Source organism: Sinocyclocheilus anshuiensis, unplaced genomic scaffold, assembly GCF_001515605.1.
Source record: "Sinocyclocheilus anshuiensis isolate Anshui unplaced genomic scaffold, SAMN03320099.WGS_v1.1 scaffold1408, whole genome shotgun sequence".
Lineage (NCBI taxonomy): Eukaryota > Metazoa > Chordata > Actinopteri > Cypriniformes > Cyprinidae > Sinocyclocheilus > Sinocyclocheilus anshuiensis.
The window spans coordinates 226,733-245,864 of record NW_015547704.1 but is presented as its reverse complement, the minus strand read 5'-3'; the positions used below and the strand labels follow the sequence as shown (position 1 = coordinate 245,864).

Genomic DNA, 19,132 nt, shown 5'->3' with positions numbered 1-19,132 from the left:
TGCAGCTCATGGTATTTTTATAGCAATAAAGGATGTTTATGACAAATATTAGCAGTGTAGCGTTATTAAACATACAAAGTGCATGTGTCTGCTTATTAATTAAAATCAACTATAGATCACAATCGGAAGTTATTACAAGCACTCGATGATGGTTTAAAGTGGGTAAGCAAATACATTAATAATTACATACATTTTCAAGTGTAGCTTGATGCTAATTGCACTTATAATTATATTTTAGGATGTAGCCTATTCTTGTGAGCATTATAGGTAGTTTGTTTCTGGTGTAGAACCTTGTTTATCTTTATTTAATGCTGTATATTGAGCAGCGGATGTTAAATCCATTTACGAGATACATACAAGGAAAAATGCATTGTTGGTCGGCGCCACCTAGCGTGCATGCATGAATCGGCAGAAGGCGAACAATCGTTTCGCGTTCGGTGTGAAAGCACCGTTCGTCGGCGATTCGTCCCCACTTTTTCACATAGCGCTCAGTGTGGAAAGTCCTTAAGTCAACAGTTTTCAGGCCTATGTGCATTGTTGTTTTTTTTAACAGTGTGCTGTAATACCTTCTGGGGTGGGCAGACTTACCCCATACCGGAGGGTGGGCCGCCCCGGCCACCTCTGTCATAGCCTCCGCGGTCATAACCCCCACGACCTCTGCCCCTGTAACCCTCCGACCTGTCCGAGCCACTGTCATCACCATGCCTCCGGGTATCACCTGAAGAGAGGGGGAGGGACTCGTTTTGAGATTAATTTGCCAAACGTTAAGACACAAACAAAATCAGAGGAAAAAAAAAAAAGTTTGAATCAAAGTCTATGCAAGATATGCAGCAGTAAATTAAAGAATTACCATCACCGCGTCGCACATATCCACCTTGAGACCCCCCGTATGAGCCACCGGACTGGCCTAACGCTTCCCCACCAGCACCTCCTCCTGACGGCTGTCCATAAGATCGCTGCTGCCCATACGACTTATCACCATAACTGCAGTGAGACAGAATGGAGGTGAAGAGGTTTAATAATTAGGGGTGGGTGCATCATCTTTGTTGACTGTTTGCTGGTCCTGCTGACAGCAGCCGAATCGCCTTGTGGTGGTTGCGACTTCAGGGTCCCACACCATGCAAGGGACAACACGGTCTACATATTTCATATTAAACAGTTCTCTCTCACACATAGGGTTGAAGCTAAACTCTGCAGAAACATGGCCAATCAGGAGCAGAATCTCATTTTCATGAACCAACACTCTACACTGTTGTTAGACAAACGGCAACACACTCACATGAGCTCTTAAAGGGTTAAAACATATATAATATCAATTTTAACATCTGCTGGTAATATTTTGATTGCTGAACAAATACTGTTAGAACGTGACTGTGATGAAAGTTAAACGCATTGACAGACACAAAGACTGACTGAATCCAGTGTTTAAGCAGTTTATATTCTGCAGCATGAAGTTTGTGTTCTGTCCCACAAAAAAAAATTAAAATAATGCAAATTTGGGCCTACTCACAAATTAGAGCATAAGGATCAAGTGTGTAATGGTTCTCATTTTAAAGTTAAAGCAGCACTATGTAACTTTTTCTCTGTATAATGAGCGAGCACATCATGAATTCATCTTCCAAACTGCATTTTTGTCTTATTCCGAATCACTATGGTACACTTACAATAAGTACTTATATTTGGACTATTGTAGCCTGGTCGGGTCGTCACCGCTGCGGAGGAACACATACCTGCGTGAATCGCCAGAGACATAAACTTAGAGAAGTAGCTCCGGTTGGAATGCTCTTCCGCGGGATGGGTGCAGTTCTGTTTATTAACCGCTAGAGCCCCAAAAGTTACAGAGTGCTGCTTTAAGAGTCAAATCTCTTACCTGGACGAGGATTCGGACGCCTGCTGTCCGTAGCTGTCAATGCTCTGCTGCTGCTGACCGTAGCCCTGAGACGACTGGCCGTAGCTCTCTCCTTCAGGAGAACACACCAGTTACACAGCACCCATCATTAACAGACGCATTCAATAAACCATTTATCGACCACATACCTCCAGTCTGTCCATAACCAGCGTAACTCTGTCCACCGTAAGAGCTGCTGCCATTACCCTGCTGGAGAGAAAAAGAACCATCACTAAAAAAGACAACCAACACTATAATGATGCACATTAACAACAGCAATATAATACAGCATTACCTGTCCAGCTTGATAGCCCTGGGACCCAGCTAAAGAGCCAAAGCTGCACAATTAAAAAAGGGAGGTAGAAAAATTACACATCTTGAAACAAATGGGCTAAAATTGCAACAACAACAAAAAAGTGGCACTGCATTTTTGTACCAGGATATTAACATAGTAATAGATATTTACATCCATTATTTTTTACGTAACGTATATAGATTATAATTGGTCACTTAGTTACCTTTGTTGAGCGCCAGGCTGGCCGTAGCCTGAATCTGCAAACAGAAATAAACAATTTAATCAGAATATATGAAGTGTAAACAGCACAGCGCCGTTTTAAAAGCGTCAATGTAATCAGCAGTAATGCTAAGCTAACAATCACACCACGCCGTACTATAAACACGGTCGCTAAACGCTCATCCCCGTAGATTTACATATCCAAACAGCTCGTTTTGAAGAATTAAACACAATTAAACATAATTTAACCGCCTTATGTTGTTGTTGTTCTGTCGTGAGTGTGGTTTTATCTTCAAACCCTGGAAAACCCCGCGTCGTCAGTTTAGCCGCTAACGTTAATGCTAAGCGCGCTGCGCTAATCAACTTTCAAACTAAACAGAACGAATAACGAACAATTACTGCGTGATGGGCTACAGTACAGCACATAGCTTTACCTGAGGCCATCTTTCTGACGGAAATAAAATGAAATGACCACCTGTTCCAAAATAAACAAATTAAAAACCCGGCCCGAGCGGAACACGCACTGCACACTTCTTATGAACTTTGACCCGAGGCCGGACCGTACCGTCTACTTAGCGGGAGCGCGAGGATGCATCCGTTTATCTGGCGCTTATAACAACATAAATAGAGCAGCAAAGTTTATCACGCATAATCTATGGAGGAACTAATAATAGAGAAAACGCGAAGCGTAGTGAAATGAGATCTATTTAGTCAAGATGTGTTTGCACGAAGACCCCTGTCTGTTAGAAAGTGGTATCAACTTAGCGCCTTTTCTGTCACGTGACCGCCACAGTAGCGTTGTGACGTCACGACACGATGCGTCCGCTTTCTTTAGTTTTCACGTTATTCACATTTCGCTCTTTTCCTCTGATCACGAATAGAGAACATTATACAGATCAGTGCTAATATCACACACATACACCTTCGGTCCTAATGGTAAAATGCAGCGTCGCGCTTCATATCTATAGGGGATTTATCCCGGTTTTACTTATACATAACTGAATAAACATATGGAGTTTGCAGTGTGAAGAATACTAATATCAAATATACTAATATACAAATCAGCGCATTTGTTTGCTACTGATTGCAATTGAGCGTCTGTTTCCATGGCGACAGATTATGACGTCATGCGCCCATGGGGTTGTTTTGTTTTGTTTTACACAGAGCCGGCGCAGTTTTTGGGGGGGTTTAGATCATGTTTTTTTGTTTGTTTTTGCTTATAATGTGTGCAAATCATGTGTATTAAACTTCAGCACCACTTACTCAGAAAAATAAAAATTAAATGAAGAGCCACAATGTGAAATGGAACCTCGAGTAACGTTAGGCTATATACCAAATCTCGATGATACAGGATCATCTATAATAGAATCAAAGCTGCCCTATGCTACTCTATATGTGACCTGGTCATAAGGGTCAATTTTTTGAAATTGAGATTTATGCATCATCTGAAAGCTGAATAAATAAGCTCTCCACTGATGTATGGTTTGTTAGGATCGGACAATATTTGGCTGAGATACAACTATTTGAAAATCTGGAATCTGAGGGTGCAAAAAAATCTAAATATTGAGAAAATCATCTTTAAAGTTGTTCAAATGAAGCTCTTAGCAATGCATATTACTAATCAAAAATTAAGTTTTGATATATTTACAGTAGGACATTTACAAAATATCTTCATGGAACATGATCTTTACTTAATATCCTAATGATTTTTGGCATAAAAGAAAAATCTATCATTTTGACCCATACAATGTATTGTTGGCTATTGCTACAAATATACCCCAGCGACTTCAGACTGCTTTTGTGCTGCAGGGTCACACATATATTTAGTAATCCTCATTTACTCACCAGAAACAGTTGGAAGACACACAGAGAAATGTCCAGCAGAGCCCCTGATAGCAACAGACTCCGGGGCTCCGCTGTACTGTCAGACTCTGTTCGGTCATTCGCCCAGAATATGCCCCGCCAGCCTGGTTTTTGATTCTACATCATCCTTTGATATCCTATTTCATCTTTAAAAGTAAGATTAAATTACTTTTTAAAAGAGTAATTTTTTTTAAAGAGTTTTAAACTTTATTTAGCCAACTAGTTTGTCAAATACTGACAGTGATCCACACTTCAGCTTTTAACGTGTAGCCTAATAACCTACTTTTACATCCTACATTTAACAGTAATCTTTGCTATGAGATGTCATGAAATTTTGTATGAAAATGTGCTTGTGTGATTACAGGTGCTGTGAAATCATAATCACACCATCTTTGTTCATTTATCCAGAGGAGAGCTGAGCTGACTGCTCCTGGTTTCTCCCAAGCTGTGTTTTCTTCGTTTCAGTCACCTGCTGGAGTTTGGGTTCCACTGTCACCTCTGGCTTGCTTAGCTGGGGTTTAAAGACACTGAATATTCAAGAATAATATTGAATTGATTGTACTGACACTATTGCATAATGACAAGACTTGAGCTGAATTGAGCTGGATTATGATATCACTGTTTTCTCCAGAGCTGCTATATCTCCAATGAAACTTTTGTGTGCTATAAAATTCCTTATGGCTGAATTGAACTAATTCATTCGTAACTATGAACTTTACAAAGTTATTGAACTGAATTGTCTTTTTAGAGGTAACGTTTTTATTAAATAAAACAATGTTTTTGTACAATTTGTGGTTGCATTTTATTTTTTATTTTTCTTCATGTAATTACCTACTTTTTATACAGTGTTTCATTATTACTGGCCAAGCAAAGTTTAGATTTTTTCAAGTTTTGAATGATTTTATGGTTTATTAATATTAATAAAGGGAGACATATTACACTTTTATAAAGCAGTCTAGTCTATATAATGATTGTTGGCTCTGTTTTAGGTATTTACATAGCTAGTTTTGGCCAGATTACCCGTTTTAAATAAGGTATAGACCCACTAAATGAACGAGTTCAGATCGGATCCGGGCCGGATGAGTTAATCAGCGGGTCCTGATCGGATCCGGTTCGGATGAACCTCTTTATTAGCGGATCAGGGTAGGGTCTGGACCGGATCCGGTCCGGATCCGTAATCCTTATCTGTTCCGGATTCGTTGCGCTGTGCAAGTGGACTCCGCTCCGGAGTCATTTTGCTATCTGGGGAAGAGAGAAAGAGCTTCAGAAGCTGAAAGAGGCTGTGGAGACTCATAAGGTGAGTTAACAGAAGAGAAAAATAAATGCTGGATGTAAGAAGAGCAGTTTCAGACTCATTTAGGGTTTCTTACTCAACTGCGCATGTTGTTTTAGTCCCACTGTAACAGGCTGATCATCTTTGTATCTACTTTGAAGGCATCTTGAGTAAAACAGCTTCATAGGCCGCGTCCGAAAGCTCTAAAATGCTGCCTTCGGAGGCAGCATTCCAAGGCAGGAAGGAATCCAAATCCTGCTTTACTTCCTGTCTCCGGAGGTACCTTCTTCTGATCTAATTCTGCAGGCAGCACAGATGCATCCTTTGCTGTCTTTGATATCCCACAATCCTGTGCGTTCCATTCCGTGACGGTTGAGCTAAAAAAAGATAAAGATGGCGTCTGAAAGTTGCGTTTGGTGGTCAGGTTGTGTGTAAATGTATATTTCTGACTAACTTTTTGCACTTTTGATGTTATTTCTAGCGAGAAATCAGTGTTATAGTAATTAAATAAGAATTTAGTTATCATCAAAACTCGTTCTATTTTGTTGTAGATCATTAAACCGTTACGCTGCCTCAGAAGCCTGTCCGAAATCAGTTTCATGAGGTGCCTTCGTGCAAAAACGCTGCTTGCAAAGTCATTGCCTCATAAGGCAGCAAGTCAGCTGCCTATAGGCTTTCGGACGCAGCCATATTTACGAAGCATATGCAAAACGCTTGAACCGGAAGTCTGTTGTGCATAACCCGTATTTGGGTCACTGTTAGAAGGCGATCTCCATAAACCAAATAACCAGTATGGTTTTTATCTGATCTTTTTATAAATTAGTTGTAGACAATTTCAATGACGCATTTGTTTAGTACAACGGAAGAGTTCATTAATAGCCTCTTATTGGCCTGATTAACCCATACCTGTCAACCCTCCTGTTTTTCCTGGGATTCTCCCGTATTTGTCCATTCTATCCCGCTATCATCTCGTTGAAATATTTTCCAGTATTTTTAATCTTTCTGTAAAAAAAATCCCACTGGGCGCATTTTATATGTTTGCTACATTCGCCTCCGGTAAAACTCCCGTAATTTGTACGGCCCAAACCTCATTACATGAATAATTACGTCAACAAATTCCAAGGTTGCCTAGTTGCCAGATCTTGTATGAAACGCTCCTTCTCACACAATCGATGCATACAAATTTCAACCCATTTGTCCCCTCAACTTGACAACCTACAACAGGAGTCATAGGATGCTACATGCACTTTTACAAGTTGTTTGAACTGAAATGTGTGTTGGCAGTGTTTGTACACAACCACCCTAAAATGATAAAAATCAACCCAGTGTTTTTTTTTAAATCTGGTTAAATGTTTACCCCTTTCTCAAATCCAGCCGATCTCAGATGCCTGTCTGTAGCTCATTAACATTTAAAGGAAAATGCTACAAAAACGGCTTGCTCTGAAAAGAGCTGTGACAGGGTAAAAAAGGAGTTTTTTACACTACCATTGAGAAATTTTAACCAAACTATGATACAGACCTTTCTTTAAGACCCTAAATGTTAAGGGAAAACTAAAAAGCTAAAGAAAAAAAGAAAGAAAAAAAAAAACAATTCTTTAAATCCTGTTCATTAACTCTGTATCTTTGAGATACTTAAATAGTATGTGAAGCATGTCTATATGCATCTTTATGCAACAATTTCTGAAGTGAGATCCGATTAATTCCATTATAAGTGCTTCTGTAAATTGTAATCTTTCATTATCATATCCTTTACATTTTATTAAAATATGGTCAACTGTTTCAGGAAGATCACATTTAACACAAAGTCCAGACTCATGTTTTCCTATTAGATAGCCTATAATGATTGATTAAGTGCAGTGTGTCCAATTCTAAGACGAGATATTATGCTTTCTTCCTTTCTATTCCCAAAAATTCTCCTCTCATTTCCAACTATTTTTTGAATATTATATACGTCATCCTTTATTCTCACCATCCCATTTACTTTGCCATATCTTTTAACGCTTTTTTAATTTGCCCTTTTATTTATAATTTACTCATCGGAACATTAAACTCTATGTCTGGATGTTTTAATGTTGTTTTCGCTATTTGATCCACCACTTCATTTCCTTCTATTCCTGTTTGTGGAGGTATCCATACAAAATAGATAACTGATTTTGTTTGCATTCTGAACAAACTTTGTAAAATGTCTGATAAAATGTCTTGTCTAGTCGAAGATTTACCACTCATTAAACTTGATAATGCTGAAAAAGAGTCTGAACATATGACCACTTCAGGTGTGGGACAGTACTACAGGACAGGAGTCCTTTAATATATTCTGTGAAGCCAAGAAAAATGGCAAGAGTAATCAATTCATATTCTATTTGAATATATATTATTTCTGTTTTTCTGCCACGGAGTGCAAGAATAAAACAGGTAAGGGGTAATTGCAACTTTCTCAGTTTTGATAAAAAAGTAATAATTGCTAAAACAGAACCTATAATTGCAGAATATATATATATATATATATATATATATATACACAAACACAGAATTCTTACTTTTGTTCTCGCAATTCTGAGTTTAAATCTCAAGAGTTATGATTTTTTCCCCCTCTGAATTCTGAAGTTTTTTTTTTTCATGGAATAAACAAACAAACAAGGTAATTGTGACATTTTATGCTTTTTAAGCTTTTTTTTGTGAGTTTATATCTCACAATTCCAAATTTAACATCTTGCAATTCTGACTTTACATCTTGAATTGTGAATGTCTGTGACATGCGAGATATACAGTTAACTCAGAATTGAGGGGAAAAAAGTCAAAATTTGTTAAGATAAAAAGTTGAAATTACCTTTTTTAGTTTTATTATTTTAAATTATTATTATTATTATTAAATAATAATATATGATTAAATGATTATTTTCTATACTGTGATGGAAATAAGCTTCCATAGTAACAGGCTTCCGTAAATAACTCTAAATAAATAATACTTTATGTTAAAAGTCTTTATATTAACTGACTTTCTATTACTACAATACAGTGAATGACAACTGTCTGCGGTCTCCCAGTGTTTAGCATTACGTGATTCCTTTACAACAAAACAAAGAACACACAAAACATCTTGCATTACATAAAGCACAGCACCTGCTAGTCAAAACCGTGTAAATGAAACTACTAGACACATCTAATCTAGGCAAACGGAGACCACTTTGAAGCTAGCATGATAAAATTTCACTTTTTTTGTGTTATTGTTCATGATATTTAATATTATTCGAAATGCAAAAAATAGTGATGAATGGGTAAAAGTGAACAGAAACAGGCTAAAGACAAGGGTGATGTTACAGTTATATTTAATCATTACAAATATGCCTAAACAGCTGTATGTATCGGAAACAACAGGTGCATATAAACTTTGATTATGTTAAAAAATACTACTTTCTATATTTCTATCATCTTCCCAAATAGTAAACCTTTCAGCAGCAATGCTGGTCTTCCACTAATGCAAACGACAGTAAATAAGGCAGGGCTGTCAAAATGGCTGAAAAACTAAATTCGAATTTTGTACTTAAATATGATCAAAATTCGAATTATATTTAAAATGCATAATTTCAGTTAGGGTGAAGAAAAGCATTTGGCTTCTCTCCTGAGGCCACAAGAGGGCGCAACAAGCAAAATATTACTAATGCACGTTTATTCAAAGCATAAGATAACATGACTATCTGTGAAAAAAGTGCATAATGTTTAAAAACTAATTATAATTAAGTTGCTTAAACAACTATAAACAAAACAGCATCATGTATGTATGCATAGTTTAATACAAAGGGTCGAAAGCCAATTACACAAAGAGTATATTTTTCATTTAAAAACACGAGTTGCAGTGGGATGGGAAAAAACCCCGCCATTAAGTCTCAAGATATGCTTTTGTTAAGTTGAACTTACATTCATTTTACATGGCTTTCTAAAAATGCGGCTCTTTTGTGCGAGACGCGAGTGCAACGGTGATAGATGTCCCTCTAGAAAACGCGCGAAATATGCGTTCTGTGTGAACGGCTTGGTTTCGGTTTTGATGTAAACAAGATCTTCTCCGCATTGATGTTCTCTTTTCCCGCAATATTTGTAATTAACAACACAGCAGCGCCGCATCTAGTGGCTTCAACTGGATAGACTAACAAAAACATTAAAATGCAACGACACTTACATCGTCATCACATCTCGTGCGTCACTGATAAGGCTGCCTGACGCACATTTAAAATTCGAATGCAATGTTTTTGCATTCGATTGTGGATTTTTATTTTAAATTCGACGAATATTCCAAATTCGACTTTTTTTTGACAGCCCTACAAGGCACTAGAGCTTCCAGACCAGCATCTGTTCCCTCGTCTCTCTCATCCTCATTTACACACAAGACTCTCAGAGAAGCGTGACAAGAAAAATCTAGACATTCAGATGCTTTCACTTCAGAGAACTAAAAGGAAAAGTGATGTTTCTGAATGGTTGAAAGTGAACAACTTCACAGAAAACACTCAAGATACCAGTCATTTTCTCATCATGCTCCTCCAAGAATCTTATTTTTTGCATGTTTAAAACCACTTTCAGCAAGTTCCTAACCATAACAGTGAGTTAAAGTCTCTTCATGCTTACACAGAAGCGTTTAATCCAGCTCTGCATTTAGTCTGCCGTTTGGATACTGACTAAAAATGACCGTGTTTTTGATTATACAGATTCATGCATATGTATTTGATTAGTATGTTAAGTTCATGATTCTACACAGTATTTTTTTCTCTAACATAATGTGACAATTCTTTTTAGAATGAGGTAATGTGTTAGTGTTTCTCTCTGAGCGATGATAGCGAACACATTTCGACTCATCCTTATAAAAGCACACATCAGGAATGTACAGAAGCGGAGCTGGTTTAGCTCCAGACGTCCTGCGAGTAGCGTCCTTTAGTCATGAGTTTCTTGATGTAATCCACCGCCTGAGCGCGGCTCAGTCCTCCCAGCTCCTCTGCGATCTCGTAGAAGGCGTTCTGGACGTCCCGCGCCATGTTTCGCGCGTCTCTGCGGGAGGAGAATTATGGGGACCGTTAGAATGTTTTCAGGGACGCTCCGTCTCGTGTTGTGATGTTTACTCACCCGCAGATGTAGATGTGAGCGTTGTCTGTGTGAACCAGTCTCCAGACGGCCTCCTTGCTCTTCTTCAGCAGATGCTGTACGTACACCTGGAGATAATACACATCAAGTCAGGAACGCAGAGAATGGGTAGTGTTTAACCTAGGGCTGTTGATTTAACATGTTCATTTCTGTGAAAAAGTATGATTAATGCACCCGTCCAGACCTGTATATCATCTTACACTGATGCAGCTGCGTATGAACATGATGCAGGACGACTGACTGTGTGATGGAGTCTATTAAAATGCAGTTATATGACTAAAATTCATGATATGAGGGCAAAAATGACCCTCTTATATTTATGTCATATGATATAGATTAGCAATATCACACCAGCAAGAGTGCTGTTTTCCCCAATATCTGCACAATTGCATATTGATTTTGTATAATAGTTAAATAAACAAGACGTTAATATTGTCCTACATTTTAGACACATGGTCAATTTTGTCTGTTTTCGCTCAGTTTCATAGATGAAAGTAGTTCCATTCAAAGTCACAGCAAAACTGTTGAGCATCAGCTTGTAATCAGCGGTGTTTCATTACTAAATCAGTAATGAATGATTCAATGATTCAGTGACTCATTCATAAAGAGTCACTTGCTTTGTTTCCGAATGTGTTCTGAATCTGCGGTTTGAATGAATCGGCTGAATGAATGATTCATCGACTCACTCATTAAGACAGTTTTGCTGAATCCCAATTCGCATACTATCCATCCTAAATAGTATTTGAAATTAGAATTAGTATGTGCCAAATCGTAGTATGTTGAAATGAGTATTCCAAAGGTACCTGGATGGTTTTCTACTTCCGGTAGAAATTCGAAGTGCAGATCCGTGCATACTCTAACGGCTAATATTGCCCACAACACATTGCGCGGTGGACGAGGATTCGATTAGAACTACAAACACGCATGAAAATTGTTAAAAAAAAAACTACAAACATGGCGGATACGCCATGTGATGAATAGTGATTGAGTGATAAATAATCAATATCTAACCTATTGAAAAAATATTTATTTAATGTTATCCGCGTTACATTTCATCTGCAGCAACACTGTGAACTTTATAATGATATGTTTGGTCATTAACTATTAAATGCATCGTTATGCAAACACATGAGCAGAGTTCTCGGCATGATAGACTCGCGACTGGCAGATCAACGTGCCTCGTCACTTCTCTCCAATACAGTAGGAAATTAAATTAAATTAAATATGGATAATGTTAACTTTGACAAGATGATTGACGGCAGTTTAAATGGTGACAGGATTTACGTAACTAAGCAACAGAGCGTCTGTTAAAGACGCAGTTATGACGAAGTAGTATGTGCCAAAGCTTGCCTACTATTCTTCTACATACTCAAAAGTATGTACTTTTTCTTCATAAAAAGAGTACTCAAAGAGTACTTTTAGGGCATAGTATAAGTAGGCGAATTGGGACGCAGCATGTGACTTGTCGCCATCTACTGCTGGATTTAGTTTCATATCTAGAGTATATTTTCATTAAAAAAAATAATTTTATATTTCAATATTCATTTTTTAAACCCATTAATTTCCATTTAAAAGCCATTAATCTCATAGCATTGTTTATATAATTCTGATTGCAGTGTAAAAGCATTCATGCCGTCTGTGTAAACATACATAATTTATTAATTCATTATTATTTTTTAAGGCTACAATGTGACCATAACTTAAGCATCTGAAGTGGCACTTATGTTGAACAAATGTCAAAACATTCTTTCTAAAGCTACTTTTTGTCTATTCAATATTTTTTTATTTAACACATTAATGGCTTTAAATAACCTTTTGTGGGTAATTGCAGTTAATTAGATTAATTAATTGACATCATGTAATTAATTAGATTTAAATTTTTATTACTTGACAGCCTTAGTTTAAACACAATTTATAAAACAGGCCTGTGGTTCATTCAGAGATTCACGAGTGCCATGCCTTTCACAGTTTTTGACTAATATTTCTGTTATATGGTACAGAGAGGATGTGCTGATTACCTTTTTGGCTCTAAATTAGGAAAACTATTACCAAAGATATTTTAGGGAGAGATTTTTGATTGTGGGCCAAAGGGAACTAGACGTGTAGCCTAGCATGTGTGCTACCTTCTCTGCCTGGTCTCTGGAGAAAGCTACATTGAGCGCCGTCAGGACTCCAGTCTTCTCAAACTCCTCCAGTTCTTCTTGGTACAGGAAGTCTTCGTTCTTGTGACGGCAGCCATAGTACAACACTGTCTCTCCAACTTCCTTACCTACAAATGGAAAATCAAGATACTAATTGCACGACGGTTGGCTTGTTGAAACACTATTGTGATACTGACCTCTGGATAATGACTGGAATAATGGTGGGAGATATATAGATGAACATAAATGCAATAAGAAGCGATAGAGAATTAATTTCGTTACTTGCATGCTGCTCTGACAGTTTTCGATACACCCAAAGCGCATGCAGAGAAAGCGGACCGTCACGCAGCACGAGTACTCAATCAATCTTTTTCATGGTTTAATGTGCTTAAAGGAATAGTTCACCCAAAAAATGTGAATTTGCTGAAAATGTACTCACCTGCAGACCATCCAAGATGTAGATGAGTTTGTTTCTTCATCAGATCTCGAGAAATGTAGCATTGCATCACTTGCTCACCAATGGATCCACTGCAGTGAATGGGTGCCGTCAGAATGAGAGTTCAAACAACTAAATTAAGCAACAATAACGCTTCCTCCAGTTAAAAAGTCCATCTCCTGTTGTCTCTCACATCAAAATCCAGCCACATCAACGTTTTCGACCGTTTTTGCTTGTAATTGATCTGTGCAGATTTCTCTCCTGATTCAGACAAGATGACTTTTTCACTGGAGGAGGTCTTATTATGGATCGAGGACTCAGATTTTAGTTGGAAGCAATGGTTTGAAGTTAAAAATGTCTTGATGGAGTTTGTTTCTTTTGTCTTCTCCAGATGTTAACTGATGGACTGGAGTGCTGTGGATTATTGTAATGTTTTTATCAGCTGTTTGGACTCTCATTCTGACGGCACCCATTCACTGCAGAGCATCCAATGCTGAGACACTGATGCAATGCTACATTTCTCCAAATCTGATGAAAAAACAAACTCAACTACATCTTGGATGGCCCGAGGGTGAGCACATTTTCAGCAAATTTTCATTTATGGTTGAACTATTCCTTTAAACAGTCAAATACACTAAAGTTTTGGCAAAATGCCTGGTTTGGTGAATATTTGTGTTCACAAATAGAACTTATGTTCTATTGTATTTGTACTATTGCTTGTAATCAATTCTTAAAACTTTTCCCTCATTATTCGGCTACTATTGTGAAGAATGTATAATTGTGACATTGCAATACAGCAAAAATAAGTATATCATTACATATATAATTATCATGAAATATAGTAAGATTGTGGTGAATGATGCAAATTATTTAGCATCACTTCTGCTTTTGCAGCTGTATTTTGGAATGATATTGCATAATTTGAAAATCAATTGTGATTGGTCAGTCTAATAATGAGCCTTTCCACTGTTATGTCGCCTCTAACATTCCTACAGTGTATAAATGCTTTACATTATATGCATCTGATCTATGCACATAGGAAGTAAATGGATCAGAATAAAAGTTCAATGCCATCAATTTGTTCTTTATTTTGAATACATTTACAGAACGGCTCAGCCTCCTCCTCGTGTGATTGTGATACTCATGAAATCCTGACAAGTGTTGAAACCGAGGAAGCACATAACAGCAGAAGTCCTACCTTGTTCTTTGAGCCAGCCGCGCTCCTGAACGAAGCCCATGAAGGGGGCGATGCCAGTGCCCGGGCCGACCATGATAACCGGGTTTGTGGACTTGAAAGGCAGGCGGAACTGAGACTTTCGGATGTACATGGGCACCGAGGCCTTGTGTCCGTTGTCCGTTGGCATCTTGCTCTTCAGCCAGTTAGTGGCGACTCCTTTGTTGACCCGGCCCGTCTTGGTCTCGTACTCCACCACTACAGCACAGATGTGGATGCTGTTGGGATGAACCTGTCACAGGCAGCAAACACCACTTATTTAATGTTAATGGTAAATTCATTGACTGAATGGATTCATTGAAATAAAAACCTAAATTGCAATGTGGCCTTGTGCATTTATTAAACTGCACAGAGATGTGATTTGATCATTTTTACCAGGGGTGTTCAGTCCATATAAGCATGCTAATGCGCTGCATACAGGGTTGCCAAGTCTGCAGTTTTCCCGCTGAATTGTGCTACTTTTATACTGTTACTGCAGGTTGTTTTTTAGTTTGCAGGTTGAAGCGAAACGACTTGTCCCCCGGGAAAGTGATTTTGATAGCTAAATTGCCCCAGAATGCGAACTGAGCTAGTTTTGGCCATGATTGGGCTAGTTCTGAGTTGCAGTTCAGTTCAGTTTTGTTACGCAGAACTGGCAACCCTGTCTGAATATACCCAAATCATCTGAGAGAATGAGTTCAGGGACTCGATGAATATTAAAGGGATAGTTCACCCAAAAATGAACATTCTGTCAATAATTACTCCCTTTATCACTAACATAAATTCCCTTGCCATTTGAGGTGTCACACAAAGCTTATATAATTGACATTTACGTATGAATCCCCAACATTTTATTTTTTATTTGCCAAATGAAGATAATTTTCTGCAAATCTGAGCCAGTTACGGAGTGATTTGGATGAACGGCTCCACAAATTTGCTGTAACTGCCAGATCTTGATTATTAAAAATCACGTTGTATTTGATGCAAAATGAACTTGACTAAATCAAATGAAAAATAAAAAATAAAAATCGTATATTTTCATGTTTTCTCAAGCAAAGCGAATTTTGAAAGTCCACTGAAAACATTTCTTCTTACCTTTTTTTGGCATAGACAAAGAATGTGAAGGTTCAGATTATTTGGCAACATGTTTGAGCAAACTAATCGAAGTGAACATTTATGAACATTTTTATTGTTCCATATGTTTTCCCCGTATTTGGTTTTCGGCTTAATATATATACTACCAGTCAAAAGTTTTCAAACTCAAATTTTACTTGATTTAATGTCTCAAATATAGACTGGGTCCACCAACATGCCTCAAACAGATTCATCCGTGCAAAAGAGCAAATTCATTTAATTACTTTTTTATTAATAAATCAAAGTGACGGGATGTTTAACAGAAGTCATGCACTCTCTGTATGGAGGAATCATCCCTGAAGCTCAACAAGTGAAATATAACTCACTAGTGAATTATCATCATTTGTAGAAAACAAATACCAACACTTTCCATCTTTAACACTAAAGTAAACTGTCTCTGACCTTCGAGGAGGAAGCGATGGAGTAGTAGCGGGCCTGCAGTCGAGGCAGGAGCTCACACAGGTGATCGATGGGCGGCCGCAGAGACGGCAAATCCTCCAGAATAGCCAAAATATTCCTGCACGAGTCCAGCACCCAGCTCTGGTACAGTGCCTGAGAGATGAGAAAGACCACGTCAGGAATACTGCCAGCTTTCACACAGCAGCAGAACTACAGTTTAACTCACACCCTCATCTGCCTCGAGACATCCAATCAAAACCACACGTTCCTATGGTCCCATTCACACAAACATTTGTCACTTTTCATAAAATGATATTTACTAAAACTTTTAACAAGGTATTTAGTATTTACACAATATTGAGTTGCATTGAAAGATAAAAACTCCATTGCTGTTTTATTGATGTTTTAGTTTCCTTTTTAAGCACCAACTGTCAACAATATTATTATTATTATTAATCACTACAATTAAATTTCATTTTTTTATAAGTTTTATTTTATTAAATATTAAAATTGTATTTAAATAGTGTTACTGCAAAAGTAATATTTCCTATTTTTGTTTAATATTTCTTAGTGATAATAATAATCATAATAATTATCATTAGTCATACTGATATATAAGTGCAACATTTTTGTCCAAACAGTGCAGCCCTAAAACAAGCACAACACACCTTTTTAACCAGAAAAATTGCAATTAAGACTTTTTCCCCATATCATGCAGTTATTTGTCGTGTCATGCTGCATTGTTGTGCCACAAGTGTTTTACCACCTCGAGAAGTTTCATCATTGTAGAAATATACCTCACTCTCGTGTTATATTTATCTTTTAATAAAAATCTAACATTTTATGCGCTTAAGGTTGTGGCAGTTTTTCCCTGTGGTATCAAAATTGAGATTTATACATCACCTGAAAGCTGAATAAATAAGCTTTCCATTGATGTATGGTTTGTTAGGATAGGACAATATTTGGTCGAGATGCAACTATTTGAAAATCTGGAATCTGCGGGTGCAAAAAAAATCTGAATATTGAGAAATCATCTTTAAAGTTGTTCAAATGAAGTTCTTAGCAATGCATATTACTAATCAAAAACTAAGTTTTGATATATTTACGGTAGGACATTTACAAAATATCTTCATGGAACATGATCTTTACTTAATATCCTAATGATTTTTGGCATAAAAGAAAAATGTATAATTTTGACCCATACAATGTATTGTTGGCTATTGCTACAAATATACCCCAGCGACTTAACACTGCTTTTGTGCTGCAGGGTCACATTTTTCAAGGTATCAAAGTTAGTAATTCTAATGTTGTGAAAACACTAGGCCTCAGTAACAGTATCACACACACATTAATACTACCACTAACACTATTAGTAAAAATACTACTATTGGTTACACTGCAGCTCTACTATTGTCATTATATCACAGTATGATCCTAAATCACTGAGTGTAGTTTATATTAATAAATGGCTTGAGCTTTGCAGTAGTGCGGGTGATCTTACTTTGCCCTCGGGCGAGGAGGAGGCCATCTTCCTCACGTTCTCCTGCTCTTTGGGCTCGGTGGCGTACTGTGCCAGTTCATAAAGCACGTTTGTGCGCGGAGGATTGGTGATGTCCAGATAGTGTGTCAGAGCGGTGCGGTACGTGCTGGGACAGGGGAACGGATGCTTCTTATTGGACTCCTCTGAAAGGAAACACACGCACACAAATACAGAGTTCTGGCATGAAACTCTAGATGGCGCAGTCCGATAGGTCTAACTCAATCTGACTTAATGACATCATTATCACACGGCTCAGCTGATTGGTTCTCTCCTGTATCGGTAGCCAATGAGCTCGCTGCTCAACATTCAAATATATGACTAGTGCTTTCAGTAGCAGTGCAGCGTTCTTCAGAAACCCTCCACCTTCCCCAGCTCCACCTGTATAGATCTGCTACGGGGTGATTCATGTATGCTATATGGGGGTTATTTCATGTATGTTATATGTGCAGCAGCAGTATTTCTTACATGCTCACAGCAGCATGTTGTGGATGTATTGGTAGTAGCAAGTCTCGATACTTGCTCTGCCGCAACAGCAGCGTAGCAGATCTATTCCGCCAAGACCAAATACATTAACATTGTCATGTGCATTACCATGCCAATCCCTCCGAGAGTTGTCATGACAGAAATATATTTCAGCGACACAGCTTTAGTAATCCTGACCACTGGCCAGACATGACTGAGCGCTGAAGGGTTCGTGTCATACCGTCGAGGTTGTTGAGCGAGATGACCGTGTCAAGGTCCACACCGAGGACCTCACCGATCCTGTTGACTATGACGCTGTCATTGATGGGATACACAGCCACATGGTCTCCTGAGTCATACCTGCACACACATTTGAACACTAGCAAATAGTAAGCCGTTTAAAAGGAATTAAAACCGATGTATAAACAAGGCTTCATTTGAAAAATAATATTTTGTGTTAAATTTTTTTAATGCAGTTAAAAGTGAATGGTCATTCTTATCCATCTTTTCAAAAATCAATAAAGATACCAAAGGTCCATTTAAATGGACCTTTTATATTCTTTTATCCATTTATATTTTTGGTCACACTTTATTTTGGGGACCATTTCTCACTATTAACTAACTATTAACTATGACTTCTGCCTCAATAAACTACTAATTATTACTGCTTATTAATAGTTAGTAAGGTAGTTTTTAAGTTTAGGTATTGGGAATAAGGATAATAATATAATAATATAATCATTGCTGTTAATACTGTTCGTCGTCTGTTTGATTACGTCATTAACTGAATTTTACCGAGTGGATTTTGCCGATACCGATAGCTAGGTTGGACCACACTGGCCGATACCGATTAATTAACCAATAGTTTTAAAATTGATACTGAACAAAAATAGTAAAAATAACTAAAATAGTGCTTTATTAACAAAAACAGTACTGAACCATACTAGTAGTAGTAGTAAAAAAAAATAATAATAATAGTAATAGTAAATGTTGAAATTAGCGCACTCTAAGAAGAAACAATACTTACACAGCTTTCACTAATCTTAATGCTACAAATGGACTCTTATTTTAAAGTGTTACCATTTCATTTCAACTGTCATGCTTAAAGATGCACATCTTTAAATATATACACAAAGGCTATA

The 19,132-nt window shown here is 37.6% G+C and overlaps 2 protein-coding genes across 7 annotated transcripts in view; both read right to left on the bottom strand.

Moving 5' to 3' along the window:
* LOC107703972 (RNA-binding protein FUS-like) overlaps positions 1 to 3,082 on the bottom strand; it is an 11,069-nt gene extending 7,987 nt beyond the window's left edge. For 2 of the 6 annotated variants that reach the window (XM_016506785.1, XM_016506787.1), the window contains exons 1-7: positions 2,837 to 3,074; positions 2,407 to 2,440; positions 2,184 to 2,226; positions 2,038 to 2,098; positions 1,871 to 1,961; positions 851 to 984; positions 589 to 718 (exon numbers count right to left, since the gene is read on the bottom strand). In XM_016506785.1, the coding sequence (XP_016362271.1) occupies positions 589 to 718; positions 851 to 984; positions 1,871 to 1,961; positions 2,038 to 2,098; positions 2,184 to 2,226; positions 2,407 to 2,440; positions 2,837 to 2,846 (503 nt within the window). In that variant the 5' untranslated portion in view covers positions 2,847 to 3,074. Of the gene's footprint in view, positions 1 to 588; positions 719 to 850; positions 985 to 1,870; positions 1,962 to 2,037; positions 2,099 to 2,183; positions 2,227 to 2,406; positions 2,441 to 2,836 lie in introns of all 6 variants that reach the window. The other 4 variants (XM_016506789.1, XM_016506786.1, XM_016506784.1 and 1 more) reach the window with 4 other exon arrangements.
* Positions 3,083 to 9,834: 6,752 nt separating this feature from the next.
* Positions 9,835 to 19,132, bottom strand: part of porb (P450 (cytochrome) oxidoreductase b) — a 38,277-nt gene continuing 28,979 nt past the window's right edge. The window contains exons 10-16 of the mRNA XM_016506783.1: positions 18,232 to 18,350; positions 17,490 to 17,671; positions 15,992 to 16,141; positions 14,441 to 14,708; positions 12,789 to 12,934; positions 10,648 to 10,733; positions 9,835 to 10,572 (exon numbers count right to left, since the gene is read on the bottom strand). Coding sequence (XP_016362269.1) covers positions 10,428 to 10,572; positions 10,648 to 10,733; positions 12,789 to 12,934; positions 14,441 to 14,708; positions 15,992 to 16,141; positions 17,490 to 17,671; positions 18,232 to 18,350 — 1,096 coding nt within the window. The 3' untranslated portion in view covers positions 9,835 to 10,427. The remainder of the gene's footprint in view (positions 10,573 to 10,647; positions 10,734 to 12,788; positions 12,935 to 14,440; positions 14,709 to 15,991; positions 16,142 to 17,489; positions 17,672 to 18,231; positions 18,351 to 19,132) is intronic.